The sequence below is a fragment of the Babylonia areolata genome, chromosome 3 (assembly GCF_041734735.1).
Source record: "Babylonia areolata isolate BAREFJ2019XMU chromosome 3, ASM4173473v1, whole genome shotgun sequence".
Classification (NCBI taxonomy): Eukaryota; Metazoa; Mollusca; class Gastropoda; order Neogastropoda; family Buccinidae; genus Babylonia; species Babylonia areolata.
Window position 1 is genome coordinate 35,641,292 of NC_134878.1, and position 26,622 is coordinate 35,667,913.

A 26,622-nucleotide genomic window follows, 5' to 3' on the forward strand; every position below is an offset into this window, starting at 1 on the left:
ACATCTTCAATATCTCATCACCGTTAAAACTGGCTTTTCATGATAATCATAATCATCTTGATGTTTTTTTTCTTTGAAATATAATATCAAAACCAGTCTGTGCCCTTTTTTCTTTGGTATTAAAAATACTTTGTTGTGTTCTGTGCATAATTAAAAAGATAAAGAATAAACTTGAAAGTTATTTGACAGAAATATAATCTTCTCTGGGAACAGTATGTCATCTTGATTATCTCTTTTGAAACATACATTTACATACATAATTATGAACATTTCTATGACATAGTTTCATATACAATTACGTGAACTGAAAACAACAAAATTGTAGATAATCAATTTGAATATTCTTAATCCCAAATCATATTTGTACTTCTGCTTAAGTTATCATTGCATGCTTCTAAAATAACCATTAAGGTAAATTATAATGAACTAGGTAATAATGAATTCAATATTTCTTATACAGTACCCTCGCATCACCTTGATAGGTTAATTAATATATACATAGGTACACTTATATTGGTGACTATATATTTATTTACCAAATACAACAGTAAATAATTTACATGCAGAAAATTACAAATTACTGAATCAATTTTGTATATGAAGACCCTCCCCACCCCCTAAAAAAAAAATCATAAAAACACATAAAAAGATTAATACAATTTGAAAAAAAAGGTAACATTCAATGATACATTTGATTCTGCAACCCCCCCTCCCCTCCCAAAAAACAAAAACAAAAACACAAAAAAATTCACAAAACAAAACAATCACTAACAAAAACAAAGTGAACTGTATACATGTTTTTGTGTGCATGCATGCACATGTGTGAGAGTAATTCTCTTCTACAAATCTTACATGAGAAGATCTAATGGTACAGAACTACCAGACTGGCTACTTACAAAGTTCGTTTTGATTAAAATGATGTATAGCTGTTATACATACTGCTGAATCTCCAGTCAACAGGTGTGTGCATTCCCATCAGTATATTTACCATGTATCATTCTAGTCTAAATAACATTTGGTGCACGTGTATGGATTGGAAGGGAAGGCGTGAAGAGGGGTTACTACATATATGTGCACAAACATAAAAAAAATAAATGTGTAGGCTTAACCAAGACAAATATCTTGACTGAATGCATTTAAAAGATTAAAGCCACCAAACTTTCTCTCAACATAAACTACAGACCCGAAATGAAGTGTCTGTAACGAGGAACCAGGTCAGAGTTTCCCAACTACTGGTAACCATATAACCCAGAACCACCTGCCACACATGGGGCAGAAACCCCGACAAGTAAATCCAGTCTGGAGATGAGAGGGGTGGGCTCTGTCAGATTTGAATTGCCCCGACAGGCACAACAGCCAAGTGGTTAAAGCGTTGGACTTTCAATCTGAGGGTCCTGGGTTCCAATCACGGTGACAGCACCTGGTGGGTCAAGGGTGGAGATTTTTACGATCTCCCAGGTCAACATATGTGCAGACCTGCTAGTGCCTGAACCCCCTTCGTGTGTATATGCAAGCAGAAGATCAAATACGCACGTTAAAGATCCTGTAATCCATGTCAGCGTTCGGTGGGTTATGGAAACAAGAACATACCCAGCATGCACACCCCCGAAAGTGGAGTATGGCTGCCTACATGGTGGGGTAAAAACGGTCATACACGTAAAATCCCACTCGTGTGCATACGAGTGAACGTGGGGGTTGCAGCCCACGAACACAGAAGAAGAAGAAGAAGAAGAATTGCCCAAAGATACATTGCACGAAAGACGCAAGCCATGGAAATGAGGCGATGTTGCAAGATACTAAAACATCCAATACACTGATAAACATCACCATTGAATAAGTGCGCCTAACCATCAAGTAGAACACTGGACCTTAAGAAGGTGTGCTGACATCAGTAAAGAAAAAAAAAGCTATGTTGTAATGGCAACATAACAAGATCCAATGATCTTGCTGAAACGATCCAGGAACTGATGAGGTAGGGAGACAGTGGGGAAGACAGTAAAAAAACAACAACAATGGACCAACAACACTGCAGAACAGACAGGACAAACATTTACAGAGACCCAGGCTTTGACACACAACCAACAGACCTGGAGGAATCTGGTGAACAGTTTTTCTGTCTGGTGCCCCAATGACTCTTCACAGAGCTGAGGAAGAAGAAGAAGAAGAAAAAGCAATTTAAATTTCTGAGGTCCTCAATATAAAAAAAACAAAAAAAACCAATAAAGGGTACCATATCACTTTTATAAAGAAGACATTTGTTGCTGATACATAGAGAACTACCCAGCCTCTCCTTGTTGCACATCCCCAAAGCCTTTTGTGGTCCTCTTCAATTGACCAATCAAATCACCGCACGACCATAGTCCTCCACCAAATAATACAATTCATTTCCCTGCAGAAAGAGATAATACTGTCTGATACAGATTCCGATCAATCATCACACAATTCCACAAGCTTGAAAAGTCAAAATACATGAGCAATGGACCATGCCAGGATTTTCAAATGTTGCTACCATGCAAAATCTGGCTTGGCTTGGATACAGACTGCAGCTGAGGGAGGTGGTATGGCGCTGCTTTTACCAATCATGTTCTACTGAAGGACAATCTGCCAGATCAGCTTGACATCAGTTTCACCAGAGATGCGTACGAAAGTTCCTCAGCATAAAGTGGCAAGACAGGGTCTCCAACACCCAGGTCCTAGAGAGGAGTGGCCTGCCCAGCATCGAAAGCCTGCTGATCCAGTGCCAGCTATGCTGGACAGGAAACGTTGTCCGCATGACAGACAGCAGGATCCCAAAGATGCTTTTGTATGGCCAGCTGAAGGAAGGCCACTGCGAACTTGGAAGACCCTGCAAGCGCTTCAAGGACACCTTGAAGACAAACCTCAAAGCCTGTGACATAGACATCGCTTCCTCGGAAACTGATGCCCTTGACCGCTCTCGCTGGAGGATGCTGTGCTCTAGTGGCATATAGACGTTTGAAAACAAGAGAACACTGGCCATTAAGGAGAAATGTGAGTGAAGGAAGCAGGGCTCAACTTCTGGAGACGTTTTCCCTTGCAACACCTGTGGGAAGTGCTGGGTATACAGAATCGGCCTCTTCTCCCATATGAGGACACACACAGACAGATAAACCTGCCTGCCTACTCATCCGTTGGTCCGACGGGAGACTCTATCTACTCAAGGACAATCTGCCAGATCAACATGACATCACAGATGACCAGTGACAGAGCAATTTAAATCAATCAATCAATCAGAGGCAAGCTTTCTGGCATTAGCTGGATGAGGTGCTCCTTTATTGTGAAAGTGCTCACAGGGTTTTTTTCCCCTCCTTCTCCCTCTTCTACCAACATTTTCAACACTAGCTCGATAAATGACTTCAAAGTTAAAGGTTAAACGTCACACAGCCTTTTAAAGCTGTTGGGACAGCGCTAGTGAATTCACATCAACTGTGTCATAGGGCTAGGCATAGGAAGGTGGGGCCCAATCCTCTCTTTCTTCAACCAAATTCTGGTACCCATTCACAGCTGGGTGGAGTGAGGAAAATCAAAGAAAAGTGCCTTTCCCAAAGACACAACACCATGCTAAAACAGGACCTTGAACCCTGATCATTGTGAACACTGGATCAGAAATTCAATGCGTAACTGTTCTGCCATGGCATCTCCTAACCTATGAGGATGATAATTATAAAACAACAACTGAAATAATTATGACAATGATGATAACAACATTAACACAACCACACCAGCCACAGATAAAATGTTGCTGATATGATAATGGTGGGCAAATTTTAGTGTGTAACTTCAGCTAAATATGAATGCTCTACAGTAACTCTTTGGCACTGTGTGTACTTGAGGAACCGAATGAACTTTTTAAAAGTATGGAAATTTTTTAATAGATGGAAGAGTTTCTCAGTAACACATGTGAATGCTAGAGGGTTAAAACAGGCATACATATTTCCAAATACTGACAGAAAATATAGATTGAACTGCACTTTTCTCTCCTAATGCTCTAATTTTCAAGAGTAGCAAAAAGAAAGAAGAAGAAAAAAAAAGAAAAAGAAAAAGAAAACCGAAGAAGAAAAAAAATTCAGTTCTTGAAAATGTATGGCCAGAAAAAACGACATCAACTATCTTATAAAGAAAGAAAGAAAGAAAAGGAAGAGCTTTGAGAGGTAGGCTGCTTCAATAAGGCCATCAAATGTTGAGAAACACCAATTGTTAAAGCTCTTGATTTCAATCAATACAACACCATAGCACATGCTTCACATTCTGACAGAGGAGTACTGTACTGACCTGGCCTTTCTAATCCATTACACAGTCAGTTCATCTATCCAAGACAATTTTGAATGACCTACTAATTAATGATAAAAACTATTCTAAAACAAGAACAGTAAGAAATATTCCTGATGTTTATCTTTGTTGCTGCCAGCCCAGCCAAGTGGAATGTTGGCCCACTGGTAACGTGTCTGCCTTGGAAGCAAGAGAATCTGAGTGCACTGGTTCGCATCCCACAGTCACCAATATTTTTTCCCCCTCCACTGGGACTTTGGACGTCTGGACGCTAGTTATTTGGATGAGACAATAAACTGAGGTCCCATGTACAGGATGCACTTAGTGCATGTAAAAGAACCCATGACAACAAAATTCTGTAAAAATAAACCTGCTTTGATAGGAAAACAAACACAAGCAGGCAGAAAAAAAAAAAAACAACGTATAAAAGGGTGGCAATCTCACTGTTGCGATGTGTTCTCCCAGGGGAGAGCAGCCCAAATTTTACACAGAGAAATCTGTTATGACAAAAGGGTTATACAATACAACACTATACAGACCACACAAAGCCATATCAGGGCTTAAGAAACTGTCAATGCCAGTCATGTGGAACCTAAATAAACAACAACAAACACATGGAAAAGAAAATGCATAATAACCCTAGAACATGCCTCTGGCATTGACCATTTCATCAATTTTCTAAACGGAAGATTAAAAAAAATTAGCCTGAACTTAAAAGATAATGTTACAAAAGGCAATAACAAACAATACCAGGTATACAAAACCAAGAAATTGCCAACTGGCACCTCATATGTCCCAGGTGCCAAAAAGAATACAATGTAGTAAGAATGCTAAGATATATGAAGTCCTGATAAAGACCAACCCCCCCCCCCAAGTATATATATATATATATATATATATATATATATATATATATATATACCAAAGGCTAGAAGAAAAAAGAAGTGAATGGATCAGCAACACAGAAACTGAAATGGGAAGAAACGACAGAAAGAAAAGGAAAAAGCCAGACACGAAGTGATAGAAAAGAGGAAGAGGAAATTTCCAGCACAGAATTTCCAGCAGGTGGGGATGCTGTTTAAACTGAAAGATCCCCTGCCATCCTCATAGGGGAATGATCAACAATTCTGTTAATAAATTTCATAATTTCTATGGAACAATGAATATATGCCATTTGAGTTTAAACAAAAAAACGAAGAAGGTGAAACAATATGTCCCATCCATACATCTTTGGTGCTTAGAATCATGGTAAAAAAAAAAAAAAAAAATTGTATTGTTTTGCTTTGATTAAACAAGCTTTCATAATAAATCCAACCAATTTTCTGTCTTCTTTTAGACAGCCAAGATATTCAGTAATTGTCAATTAATATACAGTCTTGTCCTGCATAGATTTGTTTATAATCATGAAGGAATAAAAATCGTAACTCTAATCTGCACAAAATTAAAACAAAATAAATAGAAAAAAACAAAAAAACCAAACCAGAAGCAAAATTTATTAGTACTATAACTGATAAATGAGCATTTCACTTACACACAGTAATAAATGAGCATTACACTTACATAAGAGTGTGTGTTTATTCTTTTCCTTAAAGTCCATCCACATTTCTGATTTCAAACGAAAATCCATCACCCTACCCATGCCTTAAATCCTCACAACTTTCTCTGTTCCTCTCTCCTCAATTAGCTTTTTTTTCTTTTTTTTTTTTTTTAAAGAAGAATATAAACGAAATAAACTAAACTAACTAGTCAACTAGTAGAATTACAACAAAGAGCCAGTTGGGCATCAAATTAAACTCTGACCTATTTCAAACACATGTTGATTATCATACAAGACATTTCTAATGGAAGCAGATGGAACTGCAGATTTTGGAAAGGACACAGGTAAATATGGTTTTAACTGTTCACATCTATGGATGATATGCACAGGGCAATTTAATTGCTGCAAATGCAAGTCACATTAGAAGTATATTTTGTTTTCATGGCATCTAGTCATAGTCTGTATATTAGACTGGTGAGCCTTCTGCTACTACTGTGATGTCCTTTTGTTTTAAAAGAAAACATGCGATAAATTCTGCGCCAGCTAATGTCAGTATTTTCTCTGTCAGGGTCAGACTCCAGTTTTAGTTTATTGACAAGGTTCCAGCACGTTTTCTCCAGTAGATAATAACCTTTTTGTAATGAATATAGAATACAAATTTCAAAGTCACTGTAAATGTTCATTGTGCCTTTTTTTGCACAACGATCCACTCGCTCATTTCCCACGATCCAACAAAAGTTAATCTTTGCACCACGGATGGTCAAAACATGAATTATATAATGAATTTCTGTTATGAGTTCTAATCTTGTCTTCAAATCAAAAGATTTTAATGCTTGTAATACAGATTTTGAATCGACACAAAATAAAACTTGAAATATGGTAATGGGAAGATCTAGTACATGATTTAATCCCATCAATATAGCCATAAGTTCTGCTGTGAATATAGAAAAATCTTTACCGATAATTATGATAGTGCTTCTCTATTTTTAATGACAGAATCATAAATGCTGCCCCTGCCTGATTGTTATCAAGTACTGAACCATTGGTATATACTATAAGGTGATTTGGATAATTTTCTTGAATGCGAGATTTAACAAAAACAGGGCCTTCAGCTTTCTTTAAATCTAGGTAATCAATGTTAAATGTTGCATTGTTCATCTCCCATTTATGTATTGTCGTGTATGATAACTGAGGGGCAGTTTGATTTGGGTTAATTCCTGATGTTTTAAATATGCTAGAGGTATAAGTACCTATATAACTGTGAGGGAGTGAATAGACTGTGCATCTGCTCTTTAAGGAAATGAAGGTTTGATTTTAAACAGATCTTGGCAATATTTGAATTTTGAACTGTTGTACTTCTCAAGATATATTCTGATGCAAATTTCATCTGTTCTTCAAAGGGTAATACTTGTGTGTGTGTGTGTGTGTGTGTGTGTGTGTGTGTGTGTGTGTGTGTGTTGCATGCCTGTGTTCTATTTGATTAACCATCTATTCACAAAATGAACGTGAAGCAAGTTAAAACAAAACAAACAAAAAACCCCACCCAGTCACACTGGACTATACCTCATAATTTAACTGACCAATGAACAACTTGACCTTGACATTGCTGCTTATAGTAAAGCTTACACACAGAGCTATATCAGGACCGCCCAAATGAATACATAATTCAACTGCTTTAAATACAAAACTCTGTCAGACTTGAAAAGAGAAAAAAACAAAAAAAAACATAACACAGTTCATAACATATTATCGTAACAATTTAACTCCTGAAGGCAAACAAGACTTGGTTGTTTGAGGACAAGGGCAACAGTCCTTCCGCTTACTTTATCCCCAGACTGGTCTAAATCTCAAAATATAATGATTAACAATACAACATCCTTGGAATTAAAAACAACAACAACAACAAACAAACAAACATAATGATTAACAATACAACATCCTTGGAATTAAAAACAACAACAACAACAAACAAACAAACATAATGATTAACAATACAACATCCTTGGAATTAAAAACAACAACAACAACAAACAAACAAACATAATGATTAACAATACAACATCCTTGGAATTAAAAACAACAACAACAACAAACAAACAAACATAATGATTAACAATACAACATCCTTGGAATTAAAAACAACAACAACAACAAACAAACAAACATAATGATTAACAATACAACATCCTTGGAATTAAAAACAACAACAACAAACAAACAAACATAATGATTAACAATACAACATTCTTGGAATAAAACAACAACAACAAACAAACAACAACTGTGTACAACTATACATATATACAAGTATATGAATGTTGAGCTCCACCATCAGCAATTCATTTTTACAAACCACAATACAATTATAAATTTCATGTCTATTGCATGCAACACACAGATCTGTGCAACATTCCACACACACAGAAGCAGTATGCAACAAAATAAATAATTATGAACTGGCTATAAAACAAAAGCTGACATGCTGATTCTATAAAACAAAGACAGGAACTCTGTAAAAACAACAACAATAAAAGAAAACAAAACAAACAAAAAACTGCAGCTTGTGAACAAGTCTCTGAAGAAGAACCTATGGTCAAACAGGTTGGCATTTCTTATCAAAAGTGTTATATCACAACCCAGAGTTTTTCTTCTTTTTTTTTTCTTTTTTTTTTTTGGAGGGGGGTGGGGGGGAGGGGAGGAGTGGGGCTGCAGGGGGTGTGGGGGGTGGTGGTGACAGACTTTCTCCATTTGTTTGTTAATTAAGAACTCTTGATAGAATACAGTTAATGGACTCATTTATGTAGTTAAAGTGCGACACAGAGCTAATAAACACCGACAAAAGTATGACTTCCTGATGCAGGAAGGTCTGACCATCATGAAAATCAGCACGTCATCACAGCAACTCTTATCTGGCCAAAAGCTGAAAATCAGTGTTCAGAAAACTGGGTATTCACACAGTACTCTTTGTGGGCTTAAGAACTATAATATGCATCATCTCCTATTTAGGATATCAAAATCATGTAAAACTTATTTTACTGAGCCACAGGGATAGACTGTAAAGACATTGGACTAACTATACCGAAAAAATGGAAGGCAAAACCATTTGCAAAGACCCAGAGGGCTTGACACACAACCGACAGACCTGGATGAATCTAGTGAATTTCTTCCTCCCTTCCATGGAGTGATCACAATCATTTCTTGACTATTCTGTCGCTAATGGGGAAATCTGCAGAAAGAAGCCCTAATTGTATCCCTGGCCCTATTCCTAAAAAAAGAAAAGAAAAAAAGAAAGAACTTTATTTCGCAGCATCTAGGCTAGACCACTCCGGCTAGCGAAGCCCTCCCCAGCGTTAAAATCCAACTGACAGCTCCAGCCTGTCATTTACTTTGATCAATGATTCCTATACTAAGAATTTAAAATAATAGATTACTTAACTCCTCTTGGATGCTTCCAGCAACTGATGTATTAAATAAAATGAAATGAAAATTAAAAAGAAAGGAGGAAAGTCAGTTGTTAGCATCTGGCAGCCACTGAGACACCCTTGACACAAAGGCGTCAGTAGTACTGGCCTCCACAGCTGTCTGAGGCAGAGCATTTCAGTGCAGGGTTGTTCTTGGGAGAGACCCTGCTTGTCTGTACTGTGTCCTGCAGTAATCTGGGACAGCTGTTCTTGGTGGGCTCGTCATTGTCCCAGCGATAGGGGGATGAGTTTCTGCCTCAAGGAAGGTATGTTGACTTTGTCGTGCTGCAGTTCGTACAGCATGGCCAGTCTTGCCGTTTCCTGTCACTGTTAGAGAGTGGGCCATTTGAGATGATCAGTCATATCAGAGATCTTTCATTTGTTCCTGTAATGTTTCATTACAAAATCTTGTTGCACATATTTTTAACATCTAAACACATCAACCAGATGAACCACAAGAGTATACAAACATCGTCCACAAGGAAAAACCACTTTAGTCGTGGAGCAACAGGAGGAGTTTGTATTATACTCCATGTTTGGTGTTACATATACTTACCATGTCAAACTCGAATGCCCGCCCGTCCGTCCCCGCGTCTCCGCCGTGGTTCTCATGGGGCATTTTGGTTCATGGCCACGGAATGATTCAGCGCTTATAGCTTTTAGAGGCGTTTGATTGGCTGAGAGCGGGCGGGCCCGTCTTTTCACTGTTAGCCGCGCGAAGTTTGGCCAAGCAGAGCAAACCAACAGGCCTAGTTTGCATCAGTTTGACATGGTAAGTATATGTAACACCAAACATGGAGTATAATACAAACTCCTCCTTTTGGTGTCATATACTGTACCATGTCAAACTGATGCAGAATTTAAAGCAAATGGAGGAGGGCAACGCCTACTGGTTCGTACGGGGAGCCCTTGTAACTGAGACGGCAGTGTTAGCCGTGACAAAGGAAATCCCCTTGGAACCGTCAGCCCTGGTCATACGGAAATTCCTGAGGTAGAAGTTGATGAAGGGATTCTCAGACCGCCAGAAGGCTGCCTCCAAGACATGCTGCGTTGGCACTGAGTGCTGGAAAGCAGCCGAAGTAGCTATGGTCAGCACTTCGTGTGCTCTGGGATGAAGACAGCTGATATCCCTGTGTGCATGAGAGTTGGCTCTACGAATGACTTGGGAAACCCAGCGGGAAATGGTGCCTGCAGCGATGTCTTTCTTGTAATTCTCATTGAGGGAGATGAGCAGACGCCTCTGAGAAGAACGCCTATGGCGAGACCTATCCCAATAATATTTGAGACACCGAACAGGGCAGAGGTGCCTATCCGCATCATCTTGGGCAAGAATATCAGACAAAGGTCTGACCCTCGGAGAGGGGGAAGGAACCTCAGGGTCTTGGTTCTTAGCCAGAAACTCTGGAAGGAAACGAATAGTGATGGAACCATCTCTGTGGAAGGCCAGATCTTGTGGCATTCCACTAAGACCATGCAGCTCACTTCTACGACTGCCTGTGGCCAGCCACAGAAGGAAAGTGGTCTTGAGGGTGAGGATGTCAAAAGGAATAGTCCCCAATGGTTGGAAGGGCTGTTTTCGAATGAAATCCAGCACCAGGAACAAGTCCCAGAGGGGCACTCTTCTGGGGTCTCTAACTTCCTTCCGAGGGGCACCCCTAGCCACCTCTCTGAGCAGGAAAACCGCTTCAAAGGCGGGACCACCTAGCTGTTTGCATTGTACAGATGGCAGACCTGTACCCTCACACAGAACTAGCAGACAGGATGAGAACCGAGGAGCAGTGAGCCAGAAAGTTGGCCAGCTGCATGCTCGTAGGGTTCGTAGGGGGAATGCCCTGAGCTGTACACCACCGCAACCATTTCTTCCAGCGAAAGTCATACAAAGTCTCCGTTCCCTGCCTCCTTGCTCTGGTGACTATGGAGAGGAGGTGAGAGGAGGCACACCCCTGGGTCAGCGCAGCCGACACAGAGGCCGACCGAGGGGTCGAGGACTTCAATGGTGATGCTGACAGTTCCGACCGCACAGCAGCCATGCGTGCTGGTGGAGCAGTTGAGGATTGGAATGAGGAGTGCCCGAGCGAGGCTGCCTCAGCAGATGAGATTTGGTTTCAAGTTCCAGGGGTGGAAACATGTGTCAGGGACTGAAGGTCTGGAAACCAGGTCTGGGCTGGCCATTTCGGCGCAATGAGGATCAGCTGCGGGTGTTCCAATCTGTCTTTCCGTATCACCTTGGACAGAATTGGAAAGGAAGGAAGCGCGGAGGCAATCAGACTGCTCCAGTCTAGAGAGAGAGCATCCACTGCCCACGCTTCTGGGTCTGCAACTGAAGAGACGTAAGTGGGAAGTCTCTTGTTGAACAAGGTCCACCATCGGTCGAAACCACTGTTCCCACACCCACTGAAGGCTGTCCTTGTCCAGGGTGCACTCTGTGCGTATGACTCTTGGACCTGCTGAGAGCATCTGCCAAGATGTTGGTTTTTCCAGCTAAGTGTCTCGCTGAAAGTGGAATGCCCTTGCTGTGGCACCAACGGAGGAGAGCCTCGGTCCGCATGGAGAGGTCTGCCGAGTGCGCTCCCCCCCATTTGTTCACATAACATGCGACCGTCGTCTTATCCATGAACAAGCGGATGGTCTTGCCAGTGGCCTCCCCCATGAAGTGCAGGAGAGCCCTGCGAACTGCCTCCAGTTCCAGAACATTGATGTGGCATAGGCGCTCCTCCGGGGACCAAGTCCCTGCTGCATGGAGTGAGTCCATGTGGGCTCCCCAGCCCAGGGAGGAGGCGTCTGTGAAGAGTGCCACCTGAAGAGTAGGTGGGGCTATGGGCACTCCCTGTGTCCGAAGGGGGGTGATTAACCACTCTGATATCACCTCGAGGAACCACTCGCCCAGACATAACTGGGTATCCCATGGCTGAGTGCTCTGGGACCGGCGTAACCTCAGTGCCCTCTGGAGAGGGCGCTTGAGAACCCTGTCTAGGGGAATGAGAGGTGCCGTGGACTCCATCATGCCCAAGAGGGAAGAAAGTGTCCACGCTGTATCTTGGGAGGAGTGGCGCCAGTGGCTGAGGAAACCTGCCAGACGGTCCCAGTGATCTGGCACCAGAGAGACTATCATGGACCGCGTGTCGAATCTCATCCCTAAGAAGTTGAAGGACTGACGTGGTGACAGATCGCATCTCTGCTGGTCCCTGAGGAAGCCCAGTTGGGAGCAAAGGTCTAGAAGTCTGGCCGTATGACTCAGGCACAGGGCCTGTGACTGGGCCAGGATAAGCCAGTCGACCAGGTACACACAGAGACAAAAGGATTCCGAGCGGACAATGGACACCAATTCCCGCACCACCTTGGTAGACAGGAAAGGGGCAAGGGACAGACCAAATGGGAGGGCCGGGAACTGGAACCCCTTGTCCCTCCACACGAACCTCAGGTACCGATGGGATGCCGAATGGATGAGTATATGAAAATAAACATCTTCCAGATCGATAGAGGTAGGCCAATCACCTTGTTGGATGGTCTCCCGAATCTGTGCCTGTGTGTCCATCTTGAATTTGATTTTGGGGAGGAATTTGTTGAGGAGTGACAAGTCCAAAACTGGTCTCCACCCTCCCAAGTCCTTTGGAATCACCAACAACCAGCCGTAAAAAACCGGGGCCCGGGTCCGAGAGTTGAGATATAGCCCCATGAGGAGTGGGTGCGATATCTCTTTTTCTAGGACGCTCTCCTGCTCCGTCGAGCTGGGCACCTAAGGAGGAGGAGTGGATCTTAGAGGGGGGCGGTCCTCCACCCAAGACAGCATGTACCCCCCGACTCTAGCACCGACATAATCCCGTTGTTGAATCCCAGAGCACACCACTGATGTGCATGCCGGGACAAGTTTCCTACTTGGAGGGGCTGAACGACTGGCGGTGCTGAATCGGGGCCCTGTCATTGGGGGTGCTGCCTTCTGGCCTTGGGCATGGCCGGTCGGCTTGGACGGACATAAGGTGGTTTAGTCCTCTGCCACTGATTCCGCACACGCTGCTTTGACTTAGGCGGCGTGGTATATGGAGGGGCCCTGGTGGCCGGTCTCTTCAATGGCATAGAACCCTGGAGCCCATGAGAGGTGTGGGCCAAATATGAGGCCACCTCCTTGTTTGTCTCTGCCCTGTGGCTGACAAAATGGGGCGGGAACTGGCTGAAGAGGGAGTGCTGCTGTGCTGGGATGGACCGCATGAGACCAGATGCTACCCTACTGCCAAAAGCGTGTAACCTCTGGTCGGTGAAGAGGCCAGGCGGGACAGAGGAAGGAGACCCCGTGTCCTGATTAACCGGACACTGTTCCCACAGTTCATTGGCCCTGTGGAGGAACGCGTCGAAGGTGTACGCCATGGAAACCTCGAGGAGGCAGCGGCGGGCCAATTTGTCCCACTCTGCTAACGTTTTAAAGGATAGGGTAGCTGAAGTGGGGAAGGTGATGTGTACCAGGACCACACCCCTCCCTTGGAGGAATCTTTAAGGAACTTTCCCGGGGAAAAGGCGCCCGGGGCAGAGAGGGACTCCCTGCCTGGAGGAGGGATGGAAGCAGCACCCCTGACAGTGCGGGTTGGCTTATTAAGCCATTCCTGCACCATTTCTGGCACTCTGAGTCGCCTTGTGGTTCTGGAGTTAGAGTCACATGGCGTAAGGAGGGTCAAGGGTAACAAAGTAGCCTGAGGGACTGATTCGGCATACGTGACCCTATTGGGGAGGGTCAGTTCAAGCTCGGCAAAGTCCGAGTTTGGTTCAGGCTGGTCCCTAGGGAGGCGTGGGCTCAATCTGTCCCCCCTGGGATGTGGGCGAAGAGTGCTCATCTGCTTGTTCGTCCTCATCCGAAGACAGGGGCTCCCACTCTTGTTCGCAGTCCATCCCCTGCTGGGTGCCATCCCAAGTGGATGTACCCACTGGGGCGTCCTGTGAGCTGTGGTCAGCCCAGCGGGATGAGTTGGGACGATCCCGAGCCGGGACCATGGCCACCGCTGTTATGTCCTTGACACCTGAAGCGGGTGGGGAGCGTGTGGACCGAAGGTCCAACCATGCTTGGGATGGTGGGTGCCACCTCTTGAGAGGGCGTCCCTGGATGCAAGAGGGACCCACGAGTGCTGTGAGGGGACAAACACCCACTGATCTCACTGTAGGACTGAGGGCTGGGCAGGTGGGAACCGCAGGCTCCCCCGGCCGAGTAGGGCCCCTCAGCCGCCGTCGGTCCTGACAAGAAGGCCGTTGTGACTGTGGAGGTCACCTGTGGGTTGACAGAGACCCGATTTGTGGACAGAGTGGCAATATTGGTCGAGGAGCTCGACCTGACTGACAAGAAGTCGATCCCACTTGTCGGGGCTGTGTGTGTCACCCTGTGAGATGTGCTGGGTTGGGTCAGGTGGGGAGCGGACAAGGGGCTGGCCCTTGGTACTCCCGGCAACCCAGCGTGCACCCTAGGTGCGCCCCAGTACGGGTAGAATGGGGGTAACTACCCGTGGGCACCAGCCATACTGTGACCCAAACCCCAAGGGTCACTGGCGCGTTGACCTCCATGAAGGGAAAAAACCTGGCCAAGTCGGAGGGAGGTCAGGTCCGACTTGGGTGTCAGTCCCGCTCGCAGACGAGCGGGCTGACTGCCCGGAACCGCCTGACACGCGCGGGCCTCCCCCAGCAGGGGAGACCGGCCGGATAGCGGGAAGACCTGCAGAGCAGGTTGCCACGCGCCCCGAATCCCCTCCCGTGGGGAGACTGGGGTGGCTTGGCCCGGGGTGGGCAAAGTAGAGACCCCCCCCCGGAACCAACTTTTTCTCCCCCACCAAAAGGAGGTGGGGGAGGGGGGTCGACAGAGAAAGGAGGAGGGGGAACAACAATGGGGCCCGTGAGGGCCGTCTCCGAGTGGGGACCCGGGTAATGGCAGGGCGCGGCCTCCCCTTGGGAGTTTGCGCCTAGCTGCGAGTCCCCACAGCCAGGAGAGGACTTGCCATTCCCCCCTCTCCCTGCCTCGCGCTGGGACACCTCGGGAGGCGACGCTCGTACCTCTTTCCCCACGGTCCCCTTCATGACCGTTTTACTGGTACGAAAGTCGCCTCCGCGATCAGCGTCTAACGACGCATCGCCGCAGTCCGTATCGGGAGGAATCATGAGCTCCGGGCCTGGGAGAGTCTCTTGCCGAGTCTCAATCTCAGCAACATGATCCCTGCCTTCGTGGTATGGCACACGAGGCATGGAACCCGCGCTTAGGCACCCAGCGAAAATCCGACCCCCCACAGAGAAAGGAAAGACAGGATTGACTTAGAGGCAGAAAAAAACGAACGAATCGAGGGTGCCGAGTCGAATCGAGTACACAGAATGTAAGAATACAATAAACACAAGCCGCATGCAACAAAATAAGGCCAAAAGGATACGCTTAATAGCCGAAAAAAGCGTAAGACGAGACAGAGCGTAAACCTGACAAGATGGCGTGGAGAGCCTTGGCCAAAGGAATGATTCAGCGCTTATAGCTTTTAGAGGCGTTTGATTGGCTGAGAGTGGGCGGGCCCGTCTTTTCACTGTTAGCCGCGTGAAATTTGGCCAAGCAGAGCAAACCAATAGGCCTAGTTTGCATCAGTTTGACATGGTACAGTATATGACACCAAATTTAATTTTACTCTGGCAAATTTCTTCACCCTGTCCATTTTTTAACCAGCTGATGAAGGTTAGTGTGGACTGAATTTCTGTGCATGTTGGTTCATACACTGTACATTCAATTTCTGCACATGTTGTTCACACATTATAAACACTTTTTTCATTTCAAATCACCATTTTAATTTCATAACACACTGGTCACAAAGAGAAATCATTCCAGCCCTTCTATTTTCCCTCTTGCCACACAAAGTATATTTACACTTTTCTTCACTGTCTCATTACTGGCCACATACATCTGACATTTGACAGTGTTACTTACAGTGCAGCTGACTGCACGGGGCTATATCAGGACTGCTCAAGTAAATTCTAAAAAATCAACCGTGTTAAACACACAACTCTTGTCACATCTGGAAAAAAACACCCTTCAAAGCAATACATTTCATGACATACCATCTTCACTATTCAGCTCCCAAAGGCAAATGAGACCATACTGTGCTGAGAATGTCAGCCCTTCTGCTTAAATGATCACCCCCAGATTACAAATGATACAAAACAGTTCAAAGCCACACATGAATTAAATATGAAAGGCCATACTGGCAAATTAAACTGCAGAATGGACAGCTGGTGCCCATCCCAGTGTTAACAAGATAAAGACTTAATCAACTGGCCACACACAGCTTTCCTGGCAATGAATACTGACAGCAGTAACAGTGATGTCAACCCCTGTGAACTCTCCACAGTGTAAAATACAAGATCAGCACTTTGTGTTATAAATGTATTCACAAATCTACCTTCACCTCTATACCATGTCCTGCTCTCTACAATCAGCTTCAGATCCACCCTGTATCTCTCTTGCCAGATTCAAACACTCCACAGCTGGCCGCTATTCTTTCTCCATCTCTGGACTATACATTTGGAACAATCTCCCTATTTTGCTTTGTCATATCTCTGCACACAACTCTTTATAAAGCCTGGCCTTAAAATCTCCCTCTTTCAAAAATGGCTCTACTTTCACTTCCCTCCATCTGATCGAGTTTGTACAGTTTTCCATTTACATGTATATTAAAGTTTGTCGTTCATCTGACACATGGGTGTGAATGGCTGGTGTGAACAAATTTTTATTTGTCGCTGCCCAAGATGTAGCACTATATAAATATCTTTCTTTGCATAATGATTATGAACTCTTTTTAGATTTTTAAAATTTTATTTCAGAAACACTTTTCACTGGGGGGGAGGGAGGTGGGGGTGGGAGCGAGGGGGAATACTCACATCCCAAGAGGCATCAGTATAGAAAAGAAAATGACGGACAGTAAAGTCACATCCTTTCCTATTCAATCAAATGAATCAGCTGATTGGTCTGCTCAGTGCATGTTCAGAGTAAGCACGCATGCGATTGGCTCTGGCCATCACCTGAGTGTGACTCATCACCACATCCTGTGTTCAGTACACCATGTTTGTCATGAAACAACGAAGCAGCTTACAACAAGAAAGTCAGCAGGTGCTCCAAACTGTCTGAAAATGAACTTGTCATAATGGTTTTAATGCTGGCATAACATCAAGACAAACCATAATCATCTATAACAAAATATACTGAACTCAAGGCAGTTGATATCATTGCAGTAACCTTTTCATTCAATTGTTTCCATTTGCACACTATTTGATATCACTGCAGTAACCTTTTCATTCAATTTTTACCATTTGCACACTATGAAACACAACAAGACAAGACAAGACAAGACAAGTCAAGACAAGACAAGACAAGACAAGACAAGACAAGACAAGACAAGACACGTTATTTCAGGAAACCCCATGGGGGCACACGGAAACTTAAGATATTTCATGTAACTAACACAACATGAATAACATTTAGTGCCATGATAGGCTCAGTCATTTACAATGACCATACCAAGTGTGTGGTTTAAACATGAATAAGACATGGCGACTTTGCTGAGAAAAAAATGATTCAGCTGCTGCTCTTTTGCCCTGTCAACAGCCATATCCATACCAGGTAAAAATCAGCAAACAGCAGAAACACAAACAATCCCCTGGTGAGGGAACAAGAAAGAAAATAATACAGCCATTTGTTTTCGTAGACATCTGTTTCCATTCGTTGTCACAAACAGCACTGGCCCTGGCACAACCACTGGTTACCGGTGTAACAGCCTCAAACTACACCCCCCCCTCCTCACTTCCCCTGGTAGGAATGACCCCTAGGATAATTTGTGGCTAGTCAAGATCGACCTCCCAACCCCCTCGTAACTGGAATTTACCCCCTTTCAAAAGGTTTAATCAAGCTATTGAAATAGGTAGGGGTGCCATTCAGGGCTAGTCTTTAGTGTCCCCCTTCCTCACTTTCACAACTTAATGGAAACAAATGTAGGGGAGTTCTTCTTTGATGGCCTGCATTCATTCAAAATGGGCTAAATTCACCCAGCAAGCCTAGTGACCCCTTTCTCCACTGTGAGGAAAGGGGATACAATCCAGTTAGAGGGATCAGTTCTAGCAAGCTGAAGTTTACCCCCCCCCCCCTCCCCACCCCCTCCCAAGGGTCATTCCAGGATAGTCTACACAGAATCCACAATTTATCTGGGCCAGCCAGATTTGACCCTAGGGTAAAACACTGACGGGGGTACCAATAAGATGCTACACCCATTTAAGTTTGTTCTAATGTGATCTTTAGTGTAAGCATTGTATTTCCACTTCACACTCTCTCTCTTTCTTTTTTCTTTTCAGAATGAGGTTCGATTCAGTCATACAATCACCAGCATATTAAATCTTACATTATTTCACGGGTCAGAGTGTCCTTCAGATTTACAATCACAAAAATATGAATAAAAAAAATATTTAAAAAAAACATGAAAAGATGAACTCAAACCAAACCAACAAATACAAGCCGAACAACACATGTGTGACACACAGAGAGAAGGTTTCTTAGAATAAGACGCATCAATCAGAATACACGAAAACCCAGTGAAATAATTATTACAAAAAACAATGTGAGAAATGAACCTGGAGAGCACTTATGCTGCCAAAACTTTTAAAATCACTGTCTGAATATACAGAAAAGAAAAAAAAAAGAAGAGAAGAAAAACACAAAAAAACTTAATCAATCAACCAAACAAAAAACCCACAAAAAACAAAGTCATCAGAGCACAAAATCGAGACATACTCTTTATCCTAAATCCAAAAGAAACTAGACTTGTTTAAACACCTGGAGAGAAGAATGACAATAATCACTGGTGGACATGTGTAATAATAATCAGAGCTGGATTTTCTGCAAGCGCTACCATCCAAACTGGATTCACGCTCTCAAGCAACTTCAGGATGATAAAGGTTTCACACCTTTATCTGTATATATATATTTTTTTATTTTCAATAACTTTAAACAAAAATTTTATTTTGAACATTTTATGAAATGACCATGAAGTCAGCTGATTGGTGATCCTTGATGTTCAAGATTCCCCCCTAAATATTTGTAAATGTTCATGCTCTTGCACAATTTTGAACCAAGTGATTTGATAACAATAATAACACAATGTAATAATAATAATGCTGATAATATTGATAATAATAATAATAATACCATTACAACAAGAAGAAAAAGAGCAATAATGATCGTAATAATACAAACAAAACGTATATAGCACACTATCTCAAGACCAGGATCTCAAGATCAGGGAACCCCCCCCCCCATCCCCCCTATTTCTGGACACACACAGTACAAAATCCCAATGAATAAACAGCATGAAAGAAGCTTTCATTAAAAACTGCTTCTTCATTTTTTTTCCACATCGAGCCATGAAATCCCATGAAACACCACTGTATTGATGTGAATATCACATACTTTACAGCTATTTCAAACAGCAAAGTCAGCAAATATCCCATATGTCAACATCATTTAAATCAAGCAAAAAACAAAAAACAATAACAACAAAAAAAGCTTGTGTTTCAACATTTCGTACATTAAAAAAAGGTCAAGGTTAAAGGTCCCATAGCCTTTTATGGCCATCAGGGCAGTGAATTCACATCCACTGTGTCTAGGGCTTGGCATCGAAAGGTGGGACCCAATCCTCTCCTCAGGCAATGATGACCATCAACAAAAAACACAACACCTGTGACTTGTAAAAGATTAAAGGTCTCACAACCTTTTATGGCCATCAAGGCAGTGAATTCATATTCACAGCATCCAGGGCTCGGCACGGAAAGGTGGGGACAATCCTCTCCCTCCGGCTGTTCACTCCTGGGTGGGGTGAGGAAAATCAGAATGAAGGTCCTTTTCTAAGGACAAAATCGGAATAAAACGTCTTTCCTAAGGACAAAATCGGAGTACATTGCCTTTCTTAAGAACAAAATTGGAGTAAAGGGATTTCCCAAGGACACAACACCATGCTGAAACAGGGCCTCAAACTTGGCTCGCTGATGCACACTGGATCATAAGTTCGGCACCTCACTAATTTCGCTACGACACCTCCCCCTAGTGTGTAATCATTTTTTAAATCAACATCCCTGCATCAGTTTTTTTTTTTAGTCCCCAAAACATGCCCAGTAACCATATATATATATATATTTCTATGTATTTTTGTATATATAAATATGTTAATCTTAAAATAAAATAGCTTTTCCTTTTTCTTCTCAAGATACATCAAGTCCACACACAACCATACCCCCGCATGAGTGAGACATTCTTCGACTCATTTTACCAATGTCCATTTTGACCGCTGTGCGGTGAAAGACTTGCTTGATTAACCCCCTTGCTTCTGAACCATGATGTAATGAGATCAGTGTAGCACGAATCTGAGGTACATTCTATCATTGTTTGTGTACTTATAAGACATCGGTTTTTTTCTGAATAAAAGTGAGTGACGTATCACCAAAAGGAAGAAGTCCACATAAACAATGATGACAAAACATTCTGACCTGTAACTGTAACTTCAGTCTTATCTCAAGATCTACATAAATATTGATGACCGACATTCTGATCTGTAACTTCAATCTTATCTCTGACCAGCACACCTGTCAGCAGCAGTCACGGTGATTTAACACACACACAAAAAAAAAAAAAAAAAAAAGAGAAGAAAATGCTCGGGAGCACAAGTGACTACGAGGTCGTTTCGTTGACGGACAAAGCGTTGTTATGTCTGCAGCTCTGGAAGTCTCTTCCTCATGACTGCAAGCTGGGAACAAAGGAGGATGAAGGTTGTTTAATGTCTCGTCACACATACCAACGACTGTGAACAAACATGCCGTTTCTTTGTGTGTGGCTTTACTGGGAGTGAAACAGGATGTAGGGTAATGATTTTGTGTGGTTTTATTGCACGGATGCACACATACACACACATGTATATTATATATATACACACACACACACATATATATATACATTTAAATACACACACACATATATATATATATACATATATATATCTATATATATCTAAATACACACACACACATATATATATATATATATATATATATATATATATATATATATATGTATATCTATCTATCTAAATACATACCTATCTATCTATACACATTATATGTATATATATGAAAGAATGACACATGAATAGTCATATATTCATAAATAACACACTGATATAACTTAATGTTATGTAGTATCAACCAGTACCATGTTCACAAATAACACACTGATATAAATACACATTGCATACTGCTAATCAGTACCATGTTAACAAATAAATGTTACGCAATTACATGTGACATAACACTAATAAGAGGAGTTTGTATTATACTCCATGTTTGGTGTTACATATACTTACCATGTCAAACTGATGCAAACTAGGCCTATGGTTTGCTCTGCTTGGCCAAATTTCACGCGGCTAACAGTGAAAAGACGGGCCCGCCCGCTCTCAGCCAATCAAACGCCTCTAAAAGCTATAAGCGCTGAATCATTCCGTGGCCACTGAAGAAAATGCCCCATGAGAACCACGGCGGAGATGCGGGGACGGACGGGCGGGCATTCGAGTTTGACATGGTAAGTATATGTAACACCAAACATGGAGTATAATACAAACTCCTCCTTTTGAAATGAAATGAAATTATGGTGCTTAGAGCCTCGCCGACCACTAAGGCCATCTCAAGGCTATCGCCGCGTCAATAACTACTACAACGATAAAAAAAACAACCAATTAAAACGAGTCACCACTTCAAACTTTCCACTCCAAAGTTAAAAAAAAACTTCCATAGTTTAAAACCTTCAAATCTGGTTAAAAAGGTTCACTTCTTTTAAGAAGTCCATCAGCGCCCACGGAGGGACATCACGAAACAAAGTCTTCAAAGAAACCGTCGTGTAATGTCTGCGTCTAACGTCATGCAGATCCCAACAGTCAAGGAGCACGTGTTTCACGGTGAGAGGCTCGTCACAGGGAATGCATCGAGGGGCCTCCTCCCCCTTCAACAAGTAAGAATGAGTAAAAAAAGTGTGCCCCGCACGCAGTCTGCACAGCACAGACTCCTCCTTTCTGTTCTTCACCCCCGAAGGGAGGGTCTCTTTTAGGTCCGGACGGATCTGGAAGAGTTTGTTGTCCGTCTGGGTGTTCCACTCCTCTTGCCATAGATCCTTAACGTAGGTGTTCACCTTCCGCTTCATGTCTGTATATGGCACAAAGGATCTGGACAATTCTTTCTTTACAGCGTTCCTGGCCAGCAGGTCCGCCCTTTCGTTACCACGAATGCCAACATGTCCAGGAACCCAGGCCAACACAACCTCGTATCCTTTCTTCGTTGCAAGAGTAAAAGTTTCATAAAATTCCAGCAGTTTGGGATGAGTGATATTCCTGCAGGCTATTGCCTCCAGGGCTGACAAGGAGTCGGAAAAGATCATGAATCTCTTTTGTTTCGAAGAGAGAACCATTTTTATTGCTAGAACCAGTGCGGTCAGTTCCGCAGTGTACACCGAGCTGTCAGACAGGATGTGTTCCGTTGAGGGCCGGTCAGGAAAGGCGGGACAGAACGCAGATGCGGCGACTCCGTCCTCTGACTTGGAACCGTCAGTTAAGATGCTTTGAAAAGTGGGGAATTTGTGGCACAGTTCCGAAAAGTAAGTTCTGTAGGCCAGAGAACTGGTGGTGTCCTTACGGTACAAGGCTAGATCGAATCGGACCTCAGGTGTTGTAAAGGTCCACGGAGGGCTGTCAGGGAACTTAGAGAAATCGGAGATGCCACCGACATCCAGATCGGCCTTTTCTAAGTGCGGCTGAATGCGGAGTCTGAGAGGAGGTATGCAGTTTGGGTTGTCTGTAAATTTCTTATTGAAAGGGTTGTTGAATACAGCGTCGTAAGCAGGGTTTGTAGGTTCAGAGAACAATTTCAAATAATAATTCAGGGTCAGCTTCAGTCTGCGGTTGGAAAGAGGCAGTTCCCCCGCCTCTGCGTACAGGCTGTGCACAGGGGTGGTGCGGAAAGCACCTAAGCTGAGTCGGAGCCCTTGGTGGTGTACAGGGTCCAACAGTTTCAGGTAGGATGGTCTGGCCGAGCCGTATACCACACTTCCATAATCCAGTTTGGACCGGACCAGGGCTCTGTAGAGGTGCAAGAGAGTTCTCTTATCAGCACCCCAGTTCGTGTGTGCCACAACTCGGATGATGTTCAGGGCTTTAAGGCAAGATACTTTCAGCTGTTTAATATGGCTGAGGAAGTTCAGCTTCTGATCAAAGACGACCCCTAAAAATCTGGCTTCCTTGACCGCCGGGATGGTGGATGTTCCCAGACGGATTTCAGGGTCCGGATAGAACTGGCGAAAATTTGAAAATGGATGCATTCAGTTTTGGAGGACGAAAATGTGAAGCCATTCTCCTCTGCCCAACACTGGATTTTGTTGACGCAGAGCTGAAGCCGTCGCTGGATGCTGGCGTACGTGCTGCCGGTTGCATATAAGGCAAAATCGTCCACGAACAGCGAGCTGTCCGATCCCCTCTGAACGGATTGAACGATGTCATTAATTTTGATGCTGAAAAGAGCCGGCGACAGGATGCTCCCTTACGGGACACCCAGCTCCTGCTCGTGAATGTCGGACAGGGTGGTGCCGAGTCTCACCTGGAATTGTCTGTCTTGTAAAAAATTGTGGATGAACTGAGGCAGGTGTCCTCGGAAGCCGAGCTTGTGCAAGTCCGAGAGAATACCAAATTTCCACGTGGTATCGTAAGCTTTCTCCAAGTCAAAAAATATGGCCACCACATGTTGTTTGTTTACAAAAGCATTTCTTACAGTGGTTTCCAGACGAACCAGATGGTCAACGGTAGAGCGATGCTTGCGGAAACCGCACTGTTCTTTCGCCAGAAGGCCGTCGGTCTCTAGTTTCCACATCAGTCTACTGTTGACCATCTTCTCCATCAGTTTGCAAATGCAGCTGGTCAGTGCAATTGGGCGGTAGTTGGAGGGGTTCGAGGGGTCTTTTCCCGGTTTCGGCAGCGGGATTATGAGGGCTTTCCGCCAGGAGGGTGGAAAAAAGCCTGTTACCCAGATGTGGTTAAAAACTTTAAGCAGGGTGTCCAGACAGGTTTGGGGAAGGTGCTTTAAGACTTTATAATGGACCTCGTCCATTCCTGGACAGGAATCCGTACAGGTCTGAAGGGCAGATTTAAGTTCGTTCATTGTGAAAGGAAGGTTGTATTCTCTGTGTTGTCGGAAAAGAAGTTACATGGTGTTTTTTCTGACAGGTTTTTGATTTTAAGAAACCGAGCAGATTTGTTAGCAGATCTCGAGTTCTGTTCAATTGTGGAGGCAAGCAAATTGGCAACTGCTTTCTTCTCTGTGACCAGAGCGTCTGAAAGTTTAAGATGATGAAAGCTTGGGCATACGTTTTTGCCCTTAATTCTTTTTAAAACCCTCCACACTTTCTTCTTGGGTGTGTTGGAGGTTAAGGAAGAGCAAAAATCTCTCCATGACTTCCTCTGGCTCTTTTTAAAAACATACCTGGTTTTCGCCCTCAGCTGTTGATGGGTTCGAACGCTATCGGTCTCCGGTCTCCGAAAGACACGTCGCTGCGCTCTCTTCCGAGACTTGCGGGCCTCCCGACATTCCGCGTTGAACCAGGGCGTTCTAGGGACCTGAGGCTTGGAGGTAGACGATGGGACTGCTGCTTTGGCGCAATCTAAAACGATCCGAGTCAGAGTGTCAGCAGGGTCCTTGCTTTTCAATACTGTTTCTTCCTGCAGCTCCTCTCTTATCTTCTTGGTAAAAAAACTCCAGTCTGCTTTGTCATAGTTCAGGCGGTCAGGCAGAGAGTCACCTTCTCCATCTGTGGGGCGGAGGATGACAGGAAAGTGGTCACTCCCGTGCAGATCGTCGTGCACTTTCCACTCGTAGTCCAGGACCAACGATGGATCGCAGACTGACAGATCTAAACACGAGAGCTTTCCAGAGGGCAGATGAAGGTAAGTGGGAGACTTGTCGTTAAGACAGCACAAGTCCATGTCGGAAAGAAGGTTTTCCAAGAGAAGACCTCGGGCTGATGTCATCTCACTTCCCCAGAGCGGGGAGTGTTCACTGAAGTCGCCCAACAGTAAAAACGGATATGGGAGCTGGTCGACCAGGTTCATGAGGTCCTGCCTCAGAACACGGACAGAAGGAGGAAGGTAGAGAGAGCAGACAGTGATGGTTTTCTCAAGTGTGACTCTCACTGCCACCACCTGTAAAGGGGTGCTTAAAAGAACTGTACTGTATAAAAGGGACTTGCGAATAAAAAGAGCGACACCTCCCGTCAACCCCTCTTGCTTCGGTTGAGCGGGTTTAAAAACTGAGTTAAAACCAGAGAGAGATAAAACCTTGCCATCTCTTTGCAGAGTCTCCTGCAGCGCCAGCACTGAAGGTTTCAAAGCACGACAAAGCAGCTGGAGTTCCTGAAAATTGGTGTAGAAACCCCGGATGTTCCAGTGGATCACTGCCATTAAAAAGGTTAAAAAAATAAAGCAGCAGCCTATTCCATCGCTACCCCCTGCTCCTCTGCTTGCGGTGGCTCAAGGTCGGCCAGGATGGAGTATTTATTTTTACAAATTACTTTTTCGGATTCCGACCGAGTCGGAATATCCACGACCTCGGCCCCTCCCGATCCCGCCGAGGCCGCAACCCTCCCCTCCTTGAGTTTTGGAGGTACGGGGGGTTTCCGGCCACTTCCGCCAGCCCGAGGGCCAGGCAGACGAGAGGCGGGGCGAGGGGTGCCGGGGGGTGGGGTGGGGCGGGAGGCGGACAACGTGCCTCCGCCCGAGGTTTTCCGCTCCCGCCCAGCAGCCCCTGAGGACTGCCGCACAGGATGGGAAGGGGTGGACACGGCGCCTCTACACAAGGCCAACGGTTCCGACGAGGTGGGTAAGTCGTCCGTCTGCGTCCCTGTGGACGTCGTCTGGACCGCGACGTCCACCGTCCTGGGTCTGATGACAGAGGCGTACGACGCCTTAGGCGACGTGGCCTCCACCTGTTTCTTTGCCTCAAAGAAGGATAACTTCTTTTCTGTCTTGACCTTCTGGATTTGTTTTTCTTTTTTCCAGGCGGGGCAGTCTTTCGATGAGGACGGGTGGCCACCTCCGCAGTTCGCACACCGGGCTGCACTGACGCAATCGCCCTGGTGCGCCGCCTTCGAACAGGTGCCACACGCCTCTTCCTCCTTACATCGGTCTCTCACGTGTCCGAATTTCTGGCATTTAAAACATCTCAGAGGGGACGGCACATACAGGCTTACACTAACTATCAGGTATCCGACCC

The 26,622-nt window shown here is 44.3% G+C and overlaps 1 protein-coding gene across 1 annotated transcript in view; it reads right to left on the reverse strand.

Moving 5' to 3' along the window:
- Window positions 1-15,917: 15,917 nt before the first annotated feature.
- LOC143279966 (uncharacterized) overlaps window positions 15,918-26,622 on the reverse strand; it is a 71,555-nt gene continuing 60,850 nt past the window's right edge. Inside the window, exon 17 of the mRNA XM_076584354.1 lies at window positions 15,918-21,071. Coding sequence (XP_076440469.1) covers window positions 21,030-21,071 — 42 coding nt within the window. The 3' untranslated portion in view covers window positions 15,918-21,029. The remainder of the gene's footprint in view (window positions 21,072-26,622) is intronic.